The sequence below is a fragment of the Myotis davidii genome, unplaced genomic scaffold (assembly GCF_000327345.1).
Source record: "Myotis davidii unplaced genomic scaffold, ASM32734v1 scaffold190, whole genome shotgun sequence".
In the NCBI taxonomy this organism is placed as follows: domain Eukaryota; kingdom Metazoa; phylum Chordata; class Mammalia; order Chiroptera; family Vespertilionidae; genus Myotis; species Myotis davidii.
Window position 1 is genome coordinate 261,065 of NW_006283440.1, and position 17,567 is coordinate 278,631.

The following is a 17,567-nucleotide window of genomic DNA, read 5'->3' on the forward strand; positions in this document are numbered from 1 at the left end:
CAGAGGCAGTGTTTTCATTGTCATCAACTGCTTTCCATTTTGTCTCGAGCAAATGAGAGAAGCCACACTGGAGTAAGGTGAGCTGTCCAGGGGGACCGGGAGCTTTGCTCAGGTCAGATGCTTTGCCTTTGGCAGGCTGGACTCTGGAGTTGTCCACCAACTCATCGTCACTGAGGTCGCTGCAGAGACCACATGCATCTTTTGCCGGTGGTTCCGCACCTCTGTGTTCTTGACCGTCAGGCTCTCTAGGCTATGACAGAAATATTAGAAAATGTTAAGAGGATGACGTCACGTCTATCATACTGGAAAGGAATTAAACTTGGGCAGATAACTTGTATAAGTCTATTAACTGTATAAGTCTATTACAAGGTATTTTGTAAAAGTACACTTAATAAACAAAGGTAAAGGATTTAATATTATGGTCTGGTACACTATTTTCTTTTTTCAAGTTTAAGAACTTTCTCAAAATAGAAGTTTAAGCTAGAACACCACATGGCCATTCTGGCCTCAAAAGGGAAAAGCACACACCTTATTGCTCACTGTAGCCCAGCAGGTGCTTCTCCTCGTGTTTTGAGGAGGAGACAAACAGGAGTTAACAAAGAAAAGAATTCGCAACTGGAAAATGGTTCTAATCAGTTAGAACTAAAAATAAGATCAAACAGAATCTTGACAACCAGAAGTAAAGGAAATATTGAAGATATTTTGAAGCAAACTTTGCTGTAAATTTAAATCCGTATTTAATTTTTTCACATCAGTCAGAGCTAAGTGTATCTTTCAGTTTCCTAAAACTGAGGCTTTATTAGTCAGCACTTTGGGGACAGTATTATCTAGCAATACTTCTGTCAACATTTGCTATTCATGTATTTCTATAAATTAAGAAAAATGTTCACCCCACATTTCAAATCATACCCCTAAAAACCAACAAGAAAAAACCAGCAACAACAATAATTTAAAAATTTACACATAATTTTTACTTTTAAAAGATCTTTTGGTAACAAGTATAGACTTTTGTATATATAAGGTGACAAACTACTAAAAAGATAGTAAGATCAAGGACTGAAATAATCTATGTAAGAGAATAATTTTGATGTTTGGATTTAATAATCTTAAATACACTTAAATTGCTATTTTCCCATTTAATTTGTTGTCTAGTAAACATCATTTTGAAAGGAGCCTTATGGCCCTAATTGGTTTGGCTCAGTGGATAGAGCGTCAGCCTGCGGATTGAAGGGTCTTGAGTTCGATTCCAGTCAAGGGCATGTACCTTGGTTGCAGGCACACACCCAGTAGGGATTGTGCAGGAGGCAGCTGATGGATGTTTCTCTCATTGATGTTTCTAACTCTCTATCCCTCTCCCTTCCTCTCTGTAAAAAGTAAAACAAAAATAACCCCAAAACAACTTATGTAATACTTTAAATAATAAAGAATTTAAATTAAAAAATAGAATTCACAGGAATAAAATAAAAAATAAAAAAACTATCAACATAATAAAAACCATTTTAGCTTGGATTGGTCACTTATACAGTGCATTTAATTTTGGACTTACAGTTTTGTTTAGTTAAAATTCCACTGTAGACATAAATGCCTGATGGGTGCTCTTGTTCTTATGATACAAAATGTTAAATTAGCCTCCATTATTAATTTTACTGACAGTCCTAATTTTGTGTCCTTGGCTCTTTTTTAAAAGGCATTTTCTTTACACATCGAAAAATGAAGGAGAAAGGGAGGAAACTTAAGCCTGTCACAGTCCATGTTTTCTAGGCCTTCTGGGCTAGAGATTCCAACATGCTTACTGGTTCTCGGTGGTGTTCTTGAGGTTCCTCTTTCAACCACGTTGTGGCTGTCATGACCCCTGCTTCCACGAGGCCTTCTCTCTATAAAGAATGCAAATAACTGTGTAAAATATGGGGTAAAAGACACCCAGATAAACAACAGCGACGGCATGCGAAAACTTGGCGTTAAGAAAGAGTGCAGCTTGCTTTAGCTCTCTTAGTTCCTTTTAAATTTGCTAATTAAGGAACTCATATACACTTTATATAACATTTTAAAATACTCTTAATTCTGAGGTAGTGGAGTGGCACAGCGAAAGCATGCTGGGCCCATAAAATACTCTTATTTCTTGTTTTAAAGCTTGCTTTTTCAGATAGAAAACTAACAGTGCTTTTTAGCCAACTCCATTAAAAGCTCTAGTAGGTAAGGGAGGGCGGGAAAATCTTGTATGTATACACAAAGTAATGACTCCATAATAACCATGTCTATGTAATAATTACAGTAAGGACATTGTCTACATTTCAAACAGCACAGATAATGTTGAGTACTGAGAACTTGATATTCTAGCCTACATTGCTAGTGTATTTGTTGTTCATATTTATTAAAATGCTTATTGATTCCTTAGGTATAGTAGTAGACCTCAAAATGAAAAGGCCCATCTTAATATGAAACTTAAAAAGGTCTTAATTAGATAACAGGTTTGCTATATCTTTTGGGAAATTATAATAATCAAAGTGCAATATGCAAATCGACTGAACAGCAGAACGACCATCCGGATGACCTTCCGGACAATCACGCTATGACACGCACTGGCGCCAGGCCAGCCAAGCGATCACACCCCATTCCTGTCGCCCACAGAGGAAGGCGACTGGTGGCGGGGGGTAGAGGGGCAGTGCTGCACAGATGGCAAGCAATGGCAGCGGTGGGGGCAGCCCAGGGAAAGAAAGCCCTGATAGGCCCTGATTGCTGGCCAGGACTAGGGACCCTACCTGACGGGTCCTGGATTATGAGAGAGTGCAGGCCGGGCTGAGGGACACCCCCCCTCCCTCCCTGTGCACGAATTTTGTGCACTGGGCCCTAGTTTATGCATATAGAGCTTTTGGTATATCATTTAGCAGAGGTATTTAACTGCTTAAATTCTAGAATATTAAATTTTCTTCAAAAGGAAATTAATATATTTCTCTTATAAGGCTTTCTTTGTTGATAGAATGAGAGGAAATAATACTACCATCACCAGAGTTTCGAATGTCCAGCTTATGGATACATAGACATACCAATGGCATGGTTCCAGCTACCTGGTATCTGTCTGGGCAACAAGTGAGAATTTCCCCTACAGGTCTTTAGAGCATGATAAACAGCTCCAATTGCCATACTTTCTCTTCCAATGCCTAGAAGCTATTACCGCACAGGAGTGGGGAGCCTCCTGCCCATGACTGACTTTCATCTTTCCAACAGATGCGAAATGGCTGAACAGCTCCAACTGGCAGTACCAGAAACCCTCAAGCGATCAGAACCCCTTTGTGACAGCAAAAGGCAACCACAATTTTCTGCTGCAGTGCAGCCCAGTGCCTTGGAGACATGGTTAACTCCTCTGTTTTTCTCCTACCCTCTGACCCATCACACTATCACCCTGGCCCAAACCACTCCATCTCTGGGCTGATTATTGCATTACCTCCCTGCCTCATTTCTTGCTTCCACTCTTGTACTTCTGCTGTCTAATTCTTTTTCTTAAAATAAAAATCAATTTTATTGATTTTTCACAAGGAGGAAGGGAGAGGGATAGAGAGTTAGAAACATTGATGAGAGAGAAACATCAATCAGCTGCCTCCTGCACACTCCCTGCTAGGGATGTGCCCGCAACCCAGGCGCATGCCCCCAACCGGAATCGAACCTGGGGCCCTCCAGTCCGCAGGCCGACACTCTAAACACTGATCCAAACCGGTTAGGGCATGCTGTCCAATTCTTAATATTTAACCCAGGTAATGCAGATCAGACGATGTCATTCGTCTGTTCAGAACCCTCTGATTGCTTGTTGGCTCTTCAAAGTCAGAGTCAAAGTTCCTGTATGTCCCCGCTTCCTGCCAGGTCTCTGGCCCCTTCTCGCTCTCTTGCCAACTCCACTCCAGCCCCGTGGGCCTCCTGCCATTTGAAATCATGCTGTGCATTCTCCTCCCCCAGGGCCTTTGCATTTGTTCCTCTGTCCGAATCACATCTTCTTTCCCGTCTCTTCAGAGGATAAATGAGTCTCACAGTGAGCTCTGCCCTGGCCACCCCATTTACAATTGAGATGTGGTTTCCTGACAGCCTCCCTCCCTATCTCCCTTCCCGCTCTCATTTTTTTTTATTGAAGTACAGTGTACATATAACACTGTATACATTTAAAGTACATAGCATGTGATGTGATACATTTATACACTACAGAATGATTACCACTGTAGCTTTAGCTAACATCTCTATCATGTCCCATAATGATCACTTTTTGTGTGTGGTGAGAACATTTATGATCTTGTCCCTCAGCCATTTTAAAGTATATAAGACAGTAGTATTGACTATAATCACTGTGCTGGGCATTAGATCTCAGAACTTACTCATCTTCTACCTGCTCTCTTTTTATCCTTGGAACCTATCATCATAATATAGTCTAAGCTTCACTTATTTTTTTCTGCTTAATTATTTGTCCCCCCACATAGAATTTTTTATAGGCAAGAGTTTTTTGGGGTTGTAGTTTATTCATTTCTGTATACTTAGCTCTATGAACAGTACTTGACATTTAGTATATATTCAATAAATATTTGTGAAATGAACTCTCAACTTTAATCTAAAGAGAAACTATGATGTAGATTTAAGTCAATGAAAAATATAAGTAAATTGCTCAGAAATCATCAGATTAAAAATGTCCTGTAAGTTCTACATCTTAAAACATTTTAAAGGGATTATAACTTTTAAAAATTAAAATGTATCACTAGAAATGAAATTCATCTTTTATGTTATGATACATGCTTTTATTATAGAGGGCTTAGCATAATCACATTTAAAACACTGTTTGGCCAAAAGCAGCATGAATTGAACCAGGCCTGAATAATTTTAAAATCTGGTTGACAACAAATGAACAATTTTAACTCAGTATTTAATAATTGAATGCCAATGATGTGCTTAAACAAAATAAGACCTGGGAGTCCAGTCATTAGTAAATAGACACTCCTGGAGAAAAAATAAGATATACTTAGGACACGCAGAGAACAAGAGCAATTTCTACTTAATAACTTGTCATACTGGTATGTCTTACCTAACACTTGTTTAACCAAAGAAGAGGTGGCTATTCTCATAAAACAGAGAACTAAACTATGGCAGAAAATGGCAAAAGTAATATAATGCTAATATATTTTATAATAATTTCAAATTAGAAACATGAATGTCGGCTGGTATGTTGTTTAGTACTCTGAGATAGAGGCAAGGTCTGCAAGACCCCAGGAGGCCAAACAGGGATATTCAACAGATGAGAGAAAAGAAATGGGAAAACAAGTCTATAACAAGAGACAGCTTATTTGAAAGCATGAACAAGATCAAAGAAAGGGGCTTTAAATGGGCCACTCCATTCAGAATCGGTTACTATAAAATAAAAGTCAGCATAGACACCGGCAATGACACGCCAGTTGTGATAGTCATAGGGTGCTAATAATATGCCCCTTCCTGTTAGCCATGCATCAGTGTTCACTGACTAGTATTAGGCTAGAGCAGTGATGGCGAACCTTCTGAGCTCGGCGTGTCAGCATTTTGAAAAACCCTAACTTAACTCTGGTGCCGTGTCACGTATAGAAATTTTTTGATATTTGCAACCGTAGTAAAACAAAGTCTTATATTTTTGATATTTATTTTATATATTTAAATGCCATTTAACAAAGAAAAATCAACCAAAAAAATGAGTTTGCGTGTCACCTCTGACACGCGTGTCATAGGTTCGCCATCGCTGGGCTAGAGTCATACCGCTACCTGCTTAACATGTGCTTTCTGCTGTTATATGTTCACCATGTAAATATTCTCTCCCACCTCCCACCAAGATGGTCTAAGTTCTTTAAAGACAGGGACCAACTGTTCCTTGAACTGTTTTTATGGTACCTAATGAATAAATGAAATATAGAGTGTTAAAGTTTTATTACAAAGTCCTGAAAATTAAGGAAAATATCCTTAATTCTAAGATTCAGTTTCTTCATCTATATGATGGGGGCTGGGGGGTTGTTTGAAAAAAAATGATAGTTCAGGATTTTATAATACTAAATATCAACTAGAAAATAGGTTAATAGCCTCAGTAATGTGGTATATTAAAGAATTTAAAAGACTTTTTAAAGGATATAAATATCTCATTTGAAGAATAAGAAACATCTGTATGCTGAGGATGAACACAACTGGGAGAGTCTGAAATATTGGTGTGGAATTTTTACTGGGAACAGAAAACAAAAATCTCCATGAAGACATGAGAGTGCATCTCAGGGAATATTTGGTAACTTTTAATCAAAACACATTTTATACTTTTGTTTATTTAGAAAAGTCTCTCTCTCTCTCTTTTTTTTTAGTTCCTGACTTCAACAGCTGTTTCAAAATAACAGACTTCTCTTTCCCAGTCTGAAAATGGCATTGAAGGTCACACTATCTAGTATATGTGTCTGTATTTGTGTGTGTAGATTATTTATGAGTATGCATGGGAAAAATCTTATTATAGAGGTACAATAACTCATTTCTTATTTTTCAAAAAGTAGAAATTGTAAACATACGGCATTTTTTATGAATAAAACCACAAATTTCCCTGAAAAGGCACTAGCAATTATATTTCAAGTTTCCTGAGGGAGAAAACGATGTTTAAAACATTGGAAAGGTCAGAGAACAGTTTCACACCTCCAGGATGTCCTTCGTAAGACAAGACCCCTGGGGCCTCAGTTTGAAGATATTATAGAGTCCAAAAAGCTCCCCTCGATGTTCTTTTGATCCTTGAACTGCTTCAAAATATCGCTTGGCATTTTCGCTTCCAACCACCACACACTGAAGTTGCTAAAACAGAAAAAACACAAGATATTTTTGAAGTGTTTGCTCCAACAATATGTCAGAATTTCCTGGCATTCCATGTATATACACAGCTTTAGCTGGAGCAGGCAGATTCTCCGTAGGGAGGAAATTTTATTTTCCTAGCAGATGTTGCCATTATGGTGAAATAATAATAATCTGTCCAGTCCTATTGAAGAAGACTAGTTTATCAATTTCTACCAACTCAGTCAAGATCACATCTCGAAGGACTATCCACCTGACATAAAATGTTTAATAATATAGGCATAGATTTGGGTTCACTTTTCTCCTTTCCCGACTATTATTACAATGGGAACTACTAAAACTGATAGAAATAATTACTACATTACCAAAGTTAAATTATAATCTGAAGTAATCATGTGATAACCATATTAGTGTCAAACTAACTGGCCATGGTTACATTGTCAGCTAAGAGCAAGAACCCATTTACTGTTTATAAATATTGCATCTTTGAAATAATCAATACTAACAAAAGGGTAATATGCTAATTAGACTGGACATCTTCCGGACAAAGCCATGGTGGTGGGGGCCGAGGCAGAAGTGGTTAGGGGCAATCAGGCTGGCAGGGGAGAGCAATTAGGGGGCGATGAGGCTAGCAGGGGAGGGCAGTTAGGAGGCGATCAGGCCAGCAGGGAAGAGCAGTTAGGGGGCAATGAGGCCGGCAGGGGAGCAGTTAGGGGCAATCAGGCAGGCAGACAGGCGAGCGGTTAGAAGGCAGTGGTCCCGGGTTGCGAGAGGGTGCAGGCCAGGCTGAGGGACACCCTCACTGTGCATGAATTTCATGCACCGGGCCTCTAGTTTTGCATATATAAAGAATATTAACATGGAACCCTTAAGGACATATGCCACTTTTGTATCAATATCAATGTGTCTATTTACTGGCTATTTTTAATGAATGTAATGTAAGTATAATCTGACTAACCCCATGTATTTTTAAATTACTTGAAAGAAACAAAAAAATGCACAGAATGAAAACAACTTCAGTCTATTGTTGATAGGATTAGTAAGATATCACATGTTATTGTGATTATCAGAGTTGATTTGTACTGTAATAAATTACTCTAGGCAACTAAAATTATTCTTAATAATAGCTCCTATTTATCAAACACTTACTACATGTGTAGCATTTTTACATTCTCTCATTTAATCCCTTAAACCCTATAAGACATTAACTCCTGTTCTGGCCGCTGTGGGTCAGGGGTAGAGCATCAGCCCACGCACTGAAGGGTTGAGGGTTTGATTCCCAGTCAAGGACACATACCTGGGTTGTTCAGAAATAAAGAAACTGGATTTGCTCTATTTTAGAAATAAAGAAACCTACATTTAGGGCAATTATGTGCCTTGGCCACAGCTACCTAGCTAGGAAGTGTTATTTTTAGAATTTATAGAAATAGTATAGGCATACATTTGGGCTGAATCTAAAATTTATTTGTAATAAATAATTTTTCACCTCCAGGATGTTCCTCTTAAAACAAGACTCTTGTGACCTTAGTTTGAAGAAGTTATGGATCAACATATCAGCTTAATCAATTCAATATCAATGTCCCAGAAGCAGGGGCTGCCCTTCTGGGAATACAGAACCACAGTAGCAGTCGATGAACCAGATGGCCTCATTACCGATGACTGTACCCTCGATACTGACTTTACCTTAAACGTTGTATTATCAGACTGCAGCACTATTAAATATAATCACCAAAAATAATTTGTAAGCATTAGATCTGAATCTTGTTAAGTGTAATACCAAAGTTTTATCACAAAACTTATATAAAAGGCATAGTACTTTATACTTAAATGAGTTTTCCAAAGTGGTTCCAGTAAAAGAAAAGGCAGATGAATCCATCTGTAGGCTAACTATATATATTTTAAACAACACTGGAATTCAAGGGAAAAAAATAGTAATTGGAAAATGTAGCTTAGTTTCTAGCTTCAGAAAAACTCATATAAGGCAAGAAAATGCTTGGATTTGTTCACAATACAAAAGAAAAGAAGGAATCCTCAAATCACGTTGAGGATTTCATGACCTCTCCTCCATTTTTAAGGTTAGCAGTGTGGCATCTTCATGTCCTTCTCTCTGACCCTCTTCTGCCTTCACATCTCCTCTTCTCTGTTTGATCCTCCCGCCCTCTCCCCCGATGAGGATAACTGTGATTACACTGGGCCCACCCAGATAACCCAAGTGCTTCAGGGGATTAGGATGTGGACATCTTTGGGGGACCACTATTCAGTTCACCACAGTGAGAAGTGCAAAAAGAATTATGAGGCCTATCAAAATGACAAATGCCACCTTGACAGGGTTCCCACTGGCCACAGTCAATGAGTTGCAATGTTACTAAAGTAGGAACCCATGAGTCCACACAGATTAAATAAATAGAAGAGAAGGGGAAATAAGCTGTCATGGTAGAATGCCAACAGATTTTTAAAAAGCAGGAATAGTGGAAATAGAAAAATCACCATCTGACAACCATCACAATGGTAGCTGATTCAGGAGGGAATCAGCAGTGAATGCTATGACCAATGGGTAGAGGTTTGATGAGAGACAGAACATTAGCCTAAACATAGAGATTTTCCCATAAAATATTTATCAATTACAACCAGAAAAAATGGCAACTTGCAGTGGAGAAAGCCAGCAGACACAAACTTGCTTGGTGATTAAGGTTAACATCACCAATACCGGGGCAGGGCACCGCCATGTGCCTTCTGACCAATGCAATGAGCAGAGCCCAGAACTGCTTCATACTGTTCACGGTCAGGCTTCTGGGCTTGAGTCTGAGCACGAGGAAACATCAATGGACTGATAACGAAGGAGATCCTACACAGGGAAGGCCTATTCTTTAAAACTATCAAGAACATGAAAGCCGAGGAAAGCTTATTCCAGGTGTAAGAAAACTAAATAGGCACAAAAATAATGTAACCATGGTCCTGGTTTGGATCCTGAACCAGTTAGGAAAAAGGAAACGTTACAAGGACAACTGGTAAAATGTGAATGGGTTCTGTGGATTACAAGGTAATGGATCACTGTTAGACTGTTAGTTTCTTAACTTGGATAACTGAGTTTTCGAGAGGACAGTGAGGGGGAAAAGCAAGTTGCAGAACAATATGTAAAACTGAGTGTGTATAATGCATAAAATTATTCTTTATCCTCATCGGAGGATGTGTGTATTCACTTAAAGAGAGGGAGGAAAGAGGGGGGAAGAGAGAGAGAGAGAGAGAAACATTGATGTGAGAAACATCAATTGGTTGCTTCACACAGGCACTCTGACTGGGGATCAAACCTTCAACGTAGGTATGTGCCCTGACTGGGAATTGAACCCCCAACCTTTTGGTGCATGGGACAATGCTCCAACCAACCGAGCCAACAAACCAGGGCAAGCATAACACTATTTTTATATGTACATATAAACAGGAGAGTGTCCTTGTTTGGGGGAAATCCACACTAGACAATTTAGAGGTGAGAAACCAGCAACTTTCAAATGGTTCAGAAAAAGAATAAAGATCATAGCTGAGAGAAAGAGAAAGCAAATGGGGTGAAATGTGAACAACTGGGGAATTTGGATGAAGTTAAATTCAGAGTTCTTTGTGCTGTTCTCACAACTCTTCTGTAAATAAAAACATTTCTAAATACATTTCTGAAGGCCAAACTTTACATTACATGCAATGTTCCAAACCTGAAGGACAGGTGCTGTGGACTTGTTCTCTACCTTTTTTTTGTTTTGTTTTTTTACTTTGTTGGTTTTTCAGAGAGAGCAAGGGGGAAACATCGATGTGTTGTTCCCCTTACTTGTGCGTTCATTGGTTGATTCTTGTATGTGCCCTGACCGGAAGGAACCCACAGCCTGGGTGTATTGAGGCAATGCTTGAACCAACTGAGCTACCCGCAGGGCTTGTTCTCTACGTTCTACATGTTTCTTTTCCTTGGGGCCTCTTCCCTTCTTTTCCTTCTGTTCTCTTCTTCAACTATAAGACTGATAATGGTGGCTAACCACTATGCTGGTACAACTGAAACTAATACAAAATAATACTGAATGTAAACTGTAATTTAAATTTTTTTAACATAAAAAAAATACAAAGGCTGATACTGGAACTTCTAGATCTAGCCGTCATGTTCTCCAACTTTTCTTCCATGTGTTGTTTCTCTGTCTTTTTGCTCTGTAATGTAGAATTGTGTGGCTTTCTTTTAGATGAACTTTGCTCTTTGCTACTCAGCCTATCTTTGGAGTTTTTCATTGTTTGGGAATATTTTTTCCTAGTATTCTGTTGTTTCCAAGGTCCTACAACCTCACTTACTATTTGAATATACTCTTTATATTTCTTTCGTAATCTCTTCTATTAATTGTTTTCTCTGAGGTTACTTCTTTTTTGGAGTGCCTGCATTAGTTTCTACTGCTCTTGTAATATTATCATAAACTTAGTGGTTTTAAAAAACAGAAATGTATTCTCTTACAGCCTGGAGGCCAGGAGTCTGACATCCGTGTCACTGGGCTGACAGTAAGGTTTTGGCAGGGTCATGCCTCTCCAGTGGCTCTAGGGGAGAAACCAGTCCTTGCCTCTTCCAGCTTCTGGTGGCCGCCAGCATTCCTTAGTTTGTGACTCCATCACTCCAACATCTGCCTCTGTGGTTATGTTGCCTTGTCTTCTGTGTCAGATTTCCCTTTGATTCTCTCTTAAAAGGCCAATTATGATTCAGGCCCCACCTGGATAACCTAGGCTCATCTCCCCATCTCAAAATCACGAGTTTAACCGTAACTGCAGACACCGTTTCCCATATAAAATAGCATTTACAGGCTCCAGCGATTAGGACCTGATATCTTTGAGGACCATTCTCAGTGTTTATTTTCCTAAACTGCTAAATGATTATTTTTGTAGGGTGTTCACCTGTCTTCAAATATTATGCTTATCTCACCCCACTACAGTGATTGTTCAAAGTGGGGAGGTGCCATTTTCTGGGCACTGGGAGGAATTTTCTTCTTGATTCCAGCAAAACGTTGCTCTGCCCTGCTTCTTTGCTCCCACTCTTTCTAAAGACTGTCTCTCTCAGGGGCAGGCCCCTCTGCTGGCTGTAATTCGTGCAATGGGATAATGCTGTGAGGTTAAACCACCCTGTTAGGTCATCAACAATACTCCAGAGAGTGGGTATCACAGTTACCCCCAAGCGCCCTTATTTTTTTAGCATCTGGTAACTCTAAATTTGGAATATCCAGAAGTTACACCTACCCATTTCAGTAGCTGTTCCTGACTGAGTTTAGTTTGGTTTCTTCCTCTAATCTGATCCCATCTGCTTTCTGGTTTTCAGGGTTCCTTATAATTTCTGGACCACAGAGTAAACTTTTCTTGTTTTCCAACATTTTTACAGGTGTTTTTTTTTCTAAAAGTTATTTTTGGATATTTATTCTCCCCCAAAGATCTGAGAAACACGTGGGAGGCTAGCGTGTGTATGCCATATGTACCCTTGGTTCAAAGTCCAATCAATCTTTTAAATCACATTTAATTTCCTCACATGATTGCCATCTTATATTTACTTGTGCTTACCAAGTTGTATGGCTGAATCTTTCCTAAGTGGCTCACATTTAAAAAGTATTTTACTAAATAACTAGATCCTACAAAGTTCTAAAAACTTAAATTATTCTCATCTTCTGAAGCCTTTTTATTATATAGTATATAATATACATTATATAACAGGCCATTTTATCTCATTATAAATAGTTATAGATGAATAGTTAAAAACTACATACAGGGTGGGACAAAATTTAGGCTTACAGTTGTGAGTACACGAAACACAGAGCTTATTCTTGTACTATTTATTAATTATTATATTATTTTCCGTACGAACAACTGTAAACCTGCTTCTGCCCCACCCTGTACATATGTAGTAGTGGGACTATGAAAAATCACATGATTGAGGAAAGATTCTTACTTGTGATAGGTTAAGAAATTATTCTAAAGAACTGCTCCTAAGTTGAAAAAATAATATTCTACTTTTTTCCAAGATTGGTAAAACATGTTTAAAAAAATAATTTTTAAGTAGTTGTGCTATACCAGGGAACAAAAAGATGAAAGGCTTCTTATAGAGCTAAATGCTTTAAGAGAAAACAAAAACTGCTGTGTACAGATCTATTTTTAGAATTAAGAAAACAGCATTAATTTAAGATTGGATCATTCTTAGGTTAACTACCACCACATGTGGCAGATGTTTGCTCTTAAAGAAATGCCAACTAAATATATAGGGAGTAATTCAAATTTAACATTTATAATTAAGCTTGAACCTCATTCCCAATCTTCTCAAGTCAGCAATTATAAACTAAATAAACCGTGTTTATTTAGAGGCATAGCTGGAATAGTAATTGATACCCTAAGGATATTAAAGCATTAATGCAATTTTAGATAAATACTAAAAGCACCAGCGCAGAGGTTAGGGCTCCTGAGGCCTATAATTCTATGTACTGGCGGGGCTCTGGAACCCAGTTTCATTATGTACAACATGAAACAGTCACATTTGCTATCTCTAAGGCACTTCTCACTTTTTTTCATGTCGTGGGAAATATAGAAAATGGCAACATATGTAACATACGAACATTTACCTGGAATAAACAGAGGTTGTTACTCAAAGCTGGCTTTGACCATCTTGCTGCTTAGAGTTGTGGGATGGAGTCCCAGGGCACCTGTATCCCATCTGTGGCATATCATTATGTCTTGGCCCACAGTCTGGGAAACCGTGACCTCGATAATCTGTGCTGTACACACTAGTTGTGTTGGCACTTCTTGGAGCTTGTTAAGAATGAGAACCTTGCCTGGCTGGTGAGGCTCAGTGGTTGAGTATTGACCTATGAACCAGGAGGTCACAGTTTGATTCTGGGTCAGGGTACCTGTCTGGGTTGTGGGCCCAATCCCTGGTGTGGGGTGTGCAGGAGGCACTGATCAGTGCTTCTCTCTCATCATTGATGTTTCTATTTCTCTCTCCCCCTCCCTTCCTCTCTGAAATCAATAAAAATATATATATTTTTTAAATGCAGAATCTTGGGCTCCACCCAGACCGACTAAATCAGAAGCTGTGTTTTAAGGATCCCCTAGATCAGTGGTCGGCAAACTGTGGCACGGCAAACCGCGGCTCGTGAGCCACATGCGGCTCTTTGGCCCCTTGAGTGTGGCTCTTCCACAAAATACTGACTTCTGCGCATGGGCCACGAAGTTTCAATCACACTGTACGTGCGCACCCACACGTGGTATTTTGTGGAAGAGCCACACACAAAGGGCCAAAGAGCCGCATGTGGCTCGCGAGCTGCAGTTTGTCGACCACAGCCCTAGATGATTCATGTGCACATTAAAGTTTAAGAAGTATTGCTGTAAGAAACTTTCAGCTCTAAAATTCAATGAACTTAAGGATCTGTTTTATAGAAGTACTAGTGGCCCGGTGCACAGATTCGTGCACATTGAAAGGAAATTAATTAAAAGAAATATTTTAATATTGCTATTCGCCCTTTTTCTATAATGGAAGTGTCAACCAAATTCACAATTGACAATGACAGAATGTATTCCACACGTGTGATTGGCACCAGTGAGAGCTTTATATGTATTACGCATGCGCGAGTCAACTTAGCCTTTTATATGTTTAGATAAACTTGTTTAACACGTTAAGCGCCCAGTCAGTCATTGGTGACTGACACTATACTTTCTGCCCGGAAGATAAAACAGGCTGGGCACTTAAGGTGTTAATTAGACCTGCTTTCTCATTTAGCTAAATTTTTTCCAGCCTAGTGAAGTACCCCAACTTCTCTTTTAGGTAATTGTCAGCAACACAGCAGTAAATATCAACATGAAGCAGATTATTATTGTAGGTCACACAGGGAGAACAAAGGGTAAAATATTTAACTACAGCAGTGTTTGACTATATTCTGTGCAGTGAGAAAACCTGAAGTCATTTTCAAATGCCACCATTTCTTATTTCTTTTCAGTTGGGTCAAGTTTCTAAACTTTCTAAATCTCCATTTTCTGGCTAATTAACCATTTCTGGGCTGTGCTGGGCTGTGGGCTGCATTTTGTGCCATGGGGTCTTGGCAGCATTGGCTGCGATTTGGTGGGGTGTCGCTCTGGGGTGGTAGTGGGGCTTGTGTCCCACTTGGAGGAAGCCAAGTGTTGGTTTGTCAGTGCCAGGTCCATGGTGCCATTTATTTTTAAATGGCCAGTGCGTGTCATGGAAGCTCCTGCGTTGAGCATCTGCCCCCTGGTGGTTAGTGCACGTCATATCTACTGGTCAAAGCGTCTTCCTCCTGGTGGTCATTGCACGTCATAGCTACCAGTCGGAGGGAAGGACGGACACTTAGCCTTTTATATATATAAACTAGAGGCCCAGTGCACGAAATTCGTGCACGGGTAGGGTCCCTAGGCCTGGCCAGCGATTGGGGCCGTCCTTCCCCTGGCTACCGGCTGCTGGCTGGGGCCTTCCTTCATTCCGCGCCACCCCCGGTGGTCTGTGCATGTCATAGCAAGCAGTCGAACTCCTGGTCGGTTGAACTCCCGAGGGTACGATTTGCATATCAGCCTTTTATTATATAGGATATTCTAGAGCAGTGGTTCTCAAGTGGTCACAACCCCTTTGGCGGTCGAATGACCCTTTCACAGTGGTCGCCTAAGACTATCCTGCATATCAGATATTTACATTATGATTCTAACAGTAGCAACATTACAGTTATGAAGTAGCAACGAAAATAATTTTATGGTTGGGTCACAACATGAGGAACTGTATTTAAAGGGCCAGAAGGTTGAGAACCACTGTTCTAGAGTATATTTCATAATCTTAACAAATGCCATATTACAGTTAGGATAAAATTTAAAATATATTTTTACACATATTTGTTCCTAATTTTTGAAAACAGGCAAATGTTTATTTTTTAATTAAAAGAAGAGAAATATATTTACCTGTTTGTATACCTGCCGTAAGTACATGATCTCCTCCACAGTTCCCAAGGATATCAGCCTAAACACTTTGACATCTCTGCATTGCCCAATCCTGTATGCTCTGCAAAAATATTAAGAACAAAAGCAAACAAAAATCAGGTGAAACAACTTTGGGTTCAGGCTATATTTTTTGGACATAAAAATGGAAGATTACTGAAATTTTAATTTAAAAAGAAACATTTTATGCTTATATATCAGGGGTTCTCAAACTATGGCCCACAGGCCACATGCAAATACAAATATTGTATTTGTTCCCGTTTTGTTTTTTTACTTCAAAATAAGATATGTGCAGTGTGCACAGGAATTTGTTCATAGTTTTTTTTTAAACTATAGTCCGGCCCTCCAACGGTCTGAGGGACAGTGAACTGGCCTGTTTAAAAAGTTTGAGGACCCCTGTTATATATGCTATACTATTTAATAATAGTGCAAAATAGAAATTCATATAAAAAGCCCAGTCATGGAAAAGTATTACAAAAAAATATACATATCAACTTTATTTCTGTTACAAATATTAGCTTTTATTATCCAAAAATTTTTCTTAAATTCAGATTTTTCTTTTATTGTAATCTTAAGCTTAAACTTATGAATGTTTCCAAATCATTACATTTATATAAAATTCTCAAAAATGCAAATTAATGATAGAAAGCAGATCACTGGCTGCTTGGGAATAGGGACTTGGGGAGGGGCAGGAGAGGGATTATAAAGTAGTGTAGACGAAAGGGGCCATATGCTGACCTGACAAGCTCAGGGGAGGCCTGCATGGTGGTCTTGCAAACTCAGAGACCTAAAGTAACCACAAAGGATGGTCTAAAATTTAACTAAAAGCAGTTATGGTGGGTAGTCACCTCCTAGCCCTGTATCTTCCCTGACAAGGTCGACCTTTACCTTAACTGAGCTTAATAACTTTTTGCATCTATGATAACATACCATTGAAATGTCAGGGTAACTTGTAACTTCCCTTTTTCCTGGACCCCTCAGGGTACAACCAAATGTCCTGGGCTCCAGGACAGAGACACAAATTCCTTCGTTGTTATTGTTATCATGTTAATTGACTATAAACTGTCCTGTACCCATCCACGTAATGTGTCTATCATTTCACTTTTTATCCAATCCCAGAGGTTTCTGGCCCCCTTTGCTTTCTCCCGCCTCCCTAATCTATAAAACCAGGTGAGACACAGCCATTCTCTGGAGCATTATCCCAACTGGCTAAGACTCTGCTTCCGGGCAGCTTTTGATAGCGTGGCTCAAATAAGCTCACAAACTTCTTCACAGGTTTGGGTGTTTTTGCATTAACAGTAGCAGAAGGGAAATTTGTGTGTGTGTCGGGGGGTGATGTATAGTGACTATTTCTTAGTGTGGTGATGGTTTCATTTGTACGTATATATCAAAACTTATCAATTGTACACTTTAAACATGTGCAGTTTATTGTGTATTAATTATATCTCAATGAAACTATTTTGTTTAAAGAAAAAAAAATCTGGGTAAAAGCAGTTAATCAACTGGTAAGGCTATGAAAGTGCAGATTGGCGGTCCTCATCCAGAGATTTCCCTGGGGCTGTCTGCCTGAATCACTCACAGTTGACTAGTATCCCAGGTGTTTTGGTAGGAACCACAGTGCTAATTAAAACTCTAACCTGATTCACAACACTGGTTAACTATGGTTCTAGTCTAGTCCCTGCAGGTTCTCCCAGGTGGAGCTTTAACAGATGCTCTGAATGAGGTCATCTACTCCTAAATACCTGTTACAGTCCCGGCGGGGGGTGGGAGGGGTG

General features: G+C 39.3%; 1 protein-coding gene across 1 annotated transcript in view; it reads right to left on the bottom strand.

Annotated features, from left to right (window-relative positions):
* The window catches only part of ERCC6L2 (excision repair cross-complementation group 6 like 2), a 124,945-nt gene that overhangs the window by 44,467 nt on the left and 62,911 nt on the right, over window positions 1-17,567 (bottom strand). The window contains exons 12-15 of the mRNA XM_015564247.1: window positions 15,757-15,856; window positions 6,661-6,813; window positions 1,794-1,874; window positions 7-250 (exon numbers count right to left, since the gene is read on the bottom strand). Coding sequence (XP_015419733.1) covers window positions 7-250; window positions 1,794-1,874; window positions 6,661-6,813; window positions 15,757-15,856 — 578 coding nt within the window. The remainder of the gene's footprint in view (window positions 1-6; window positions 251-1,793; window positions 1,875-6,660; window positions 6,814-15,756; window positions 15,857-17,567) is intronic.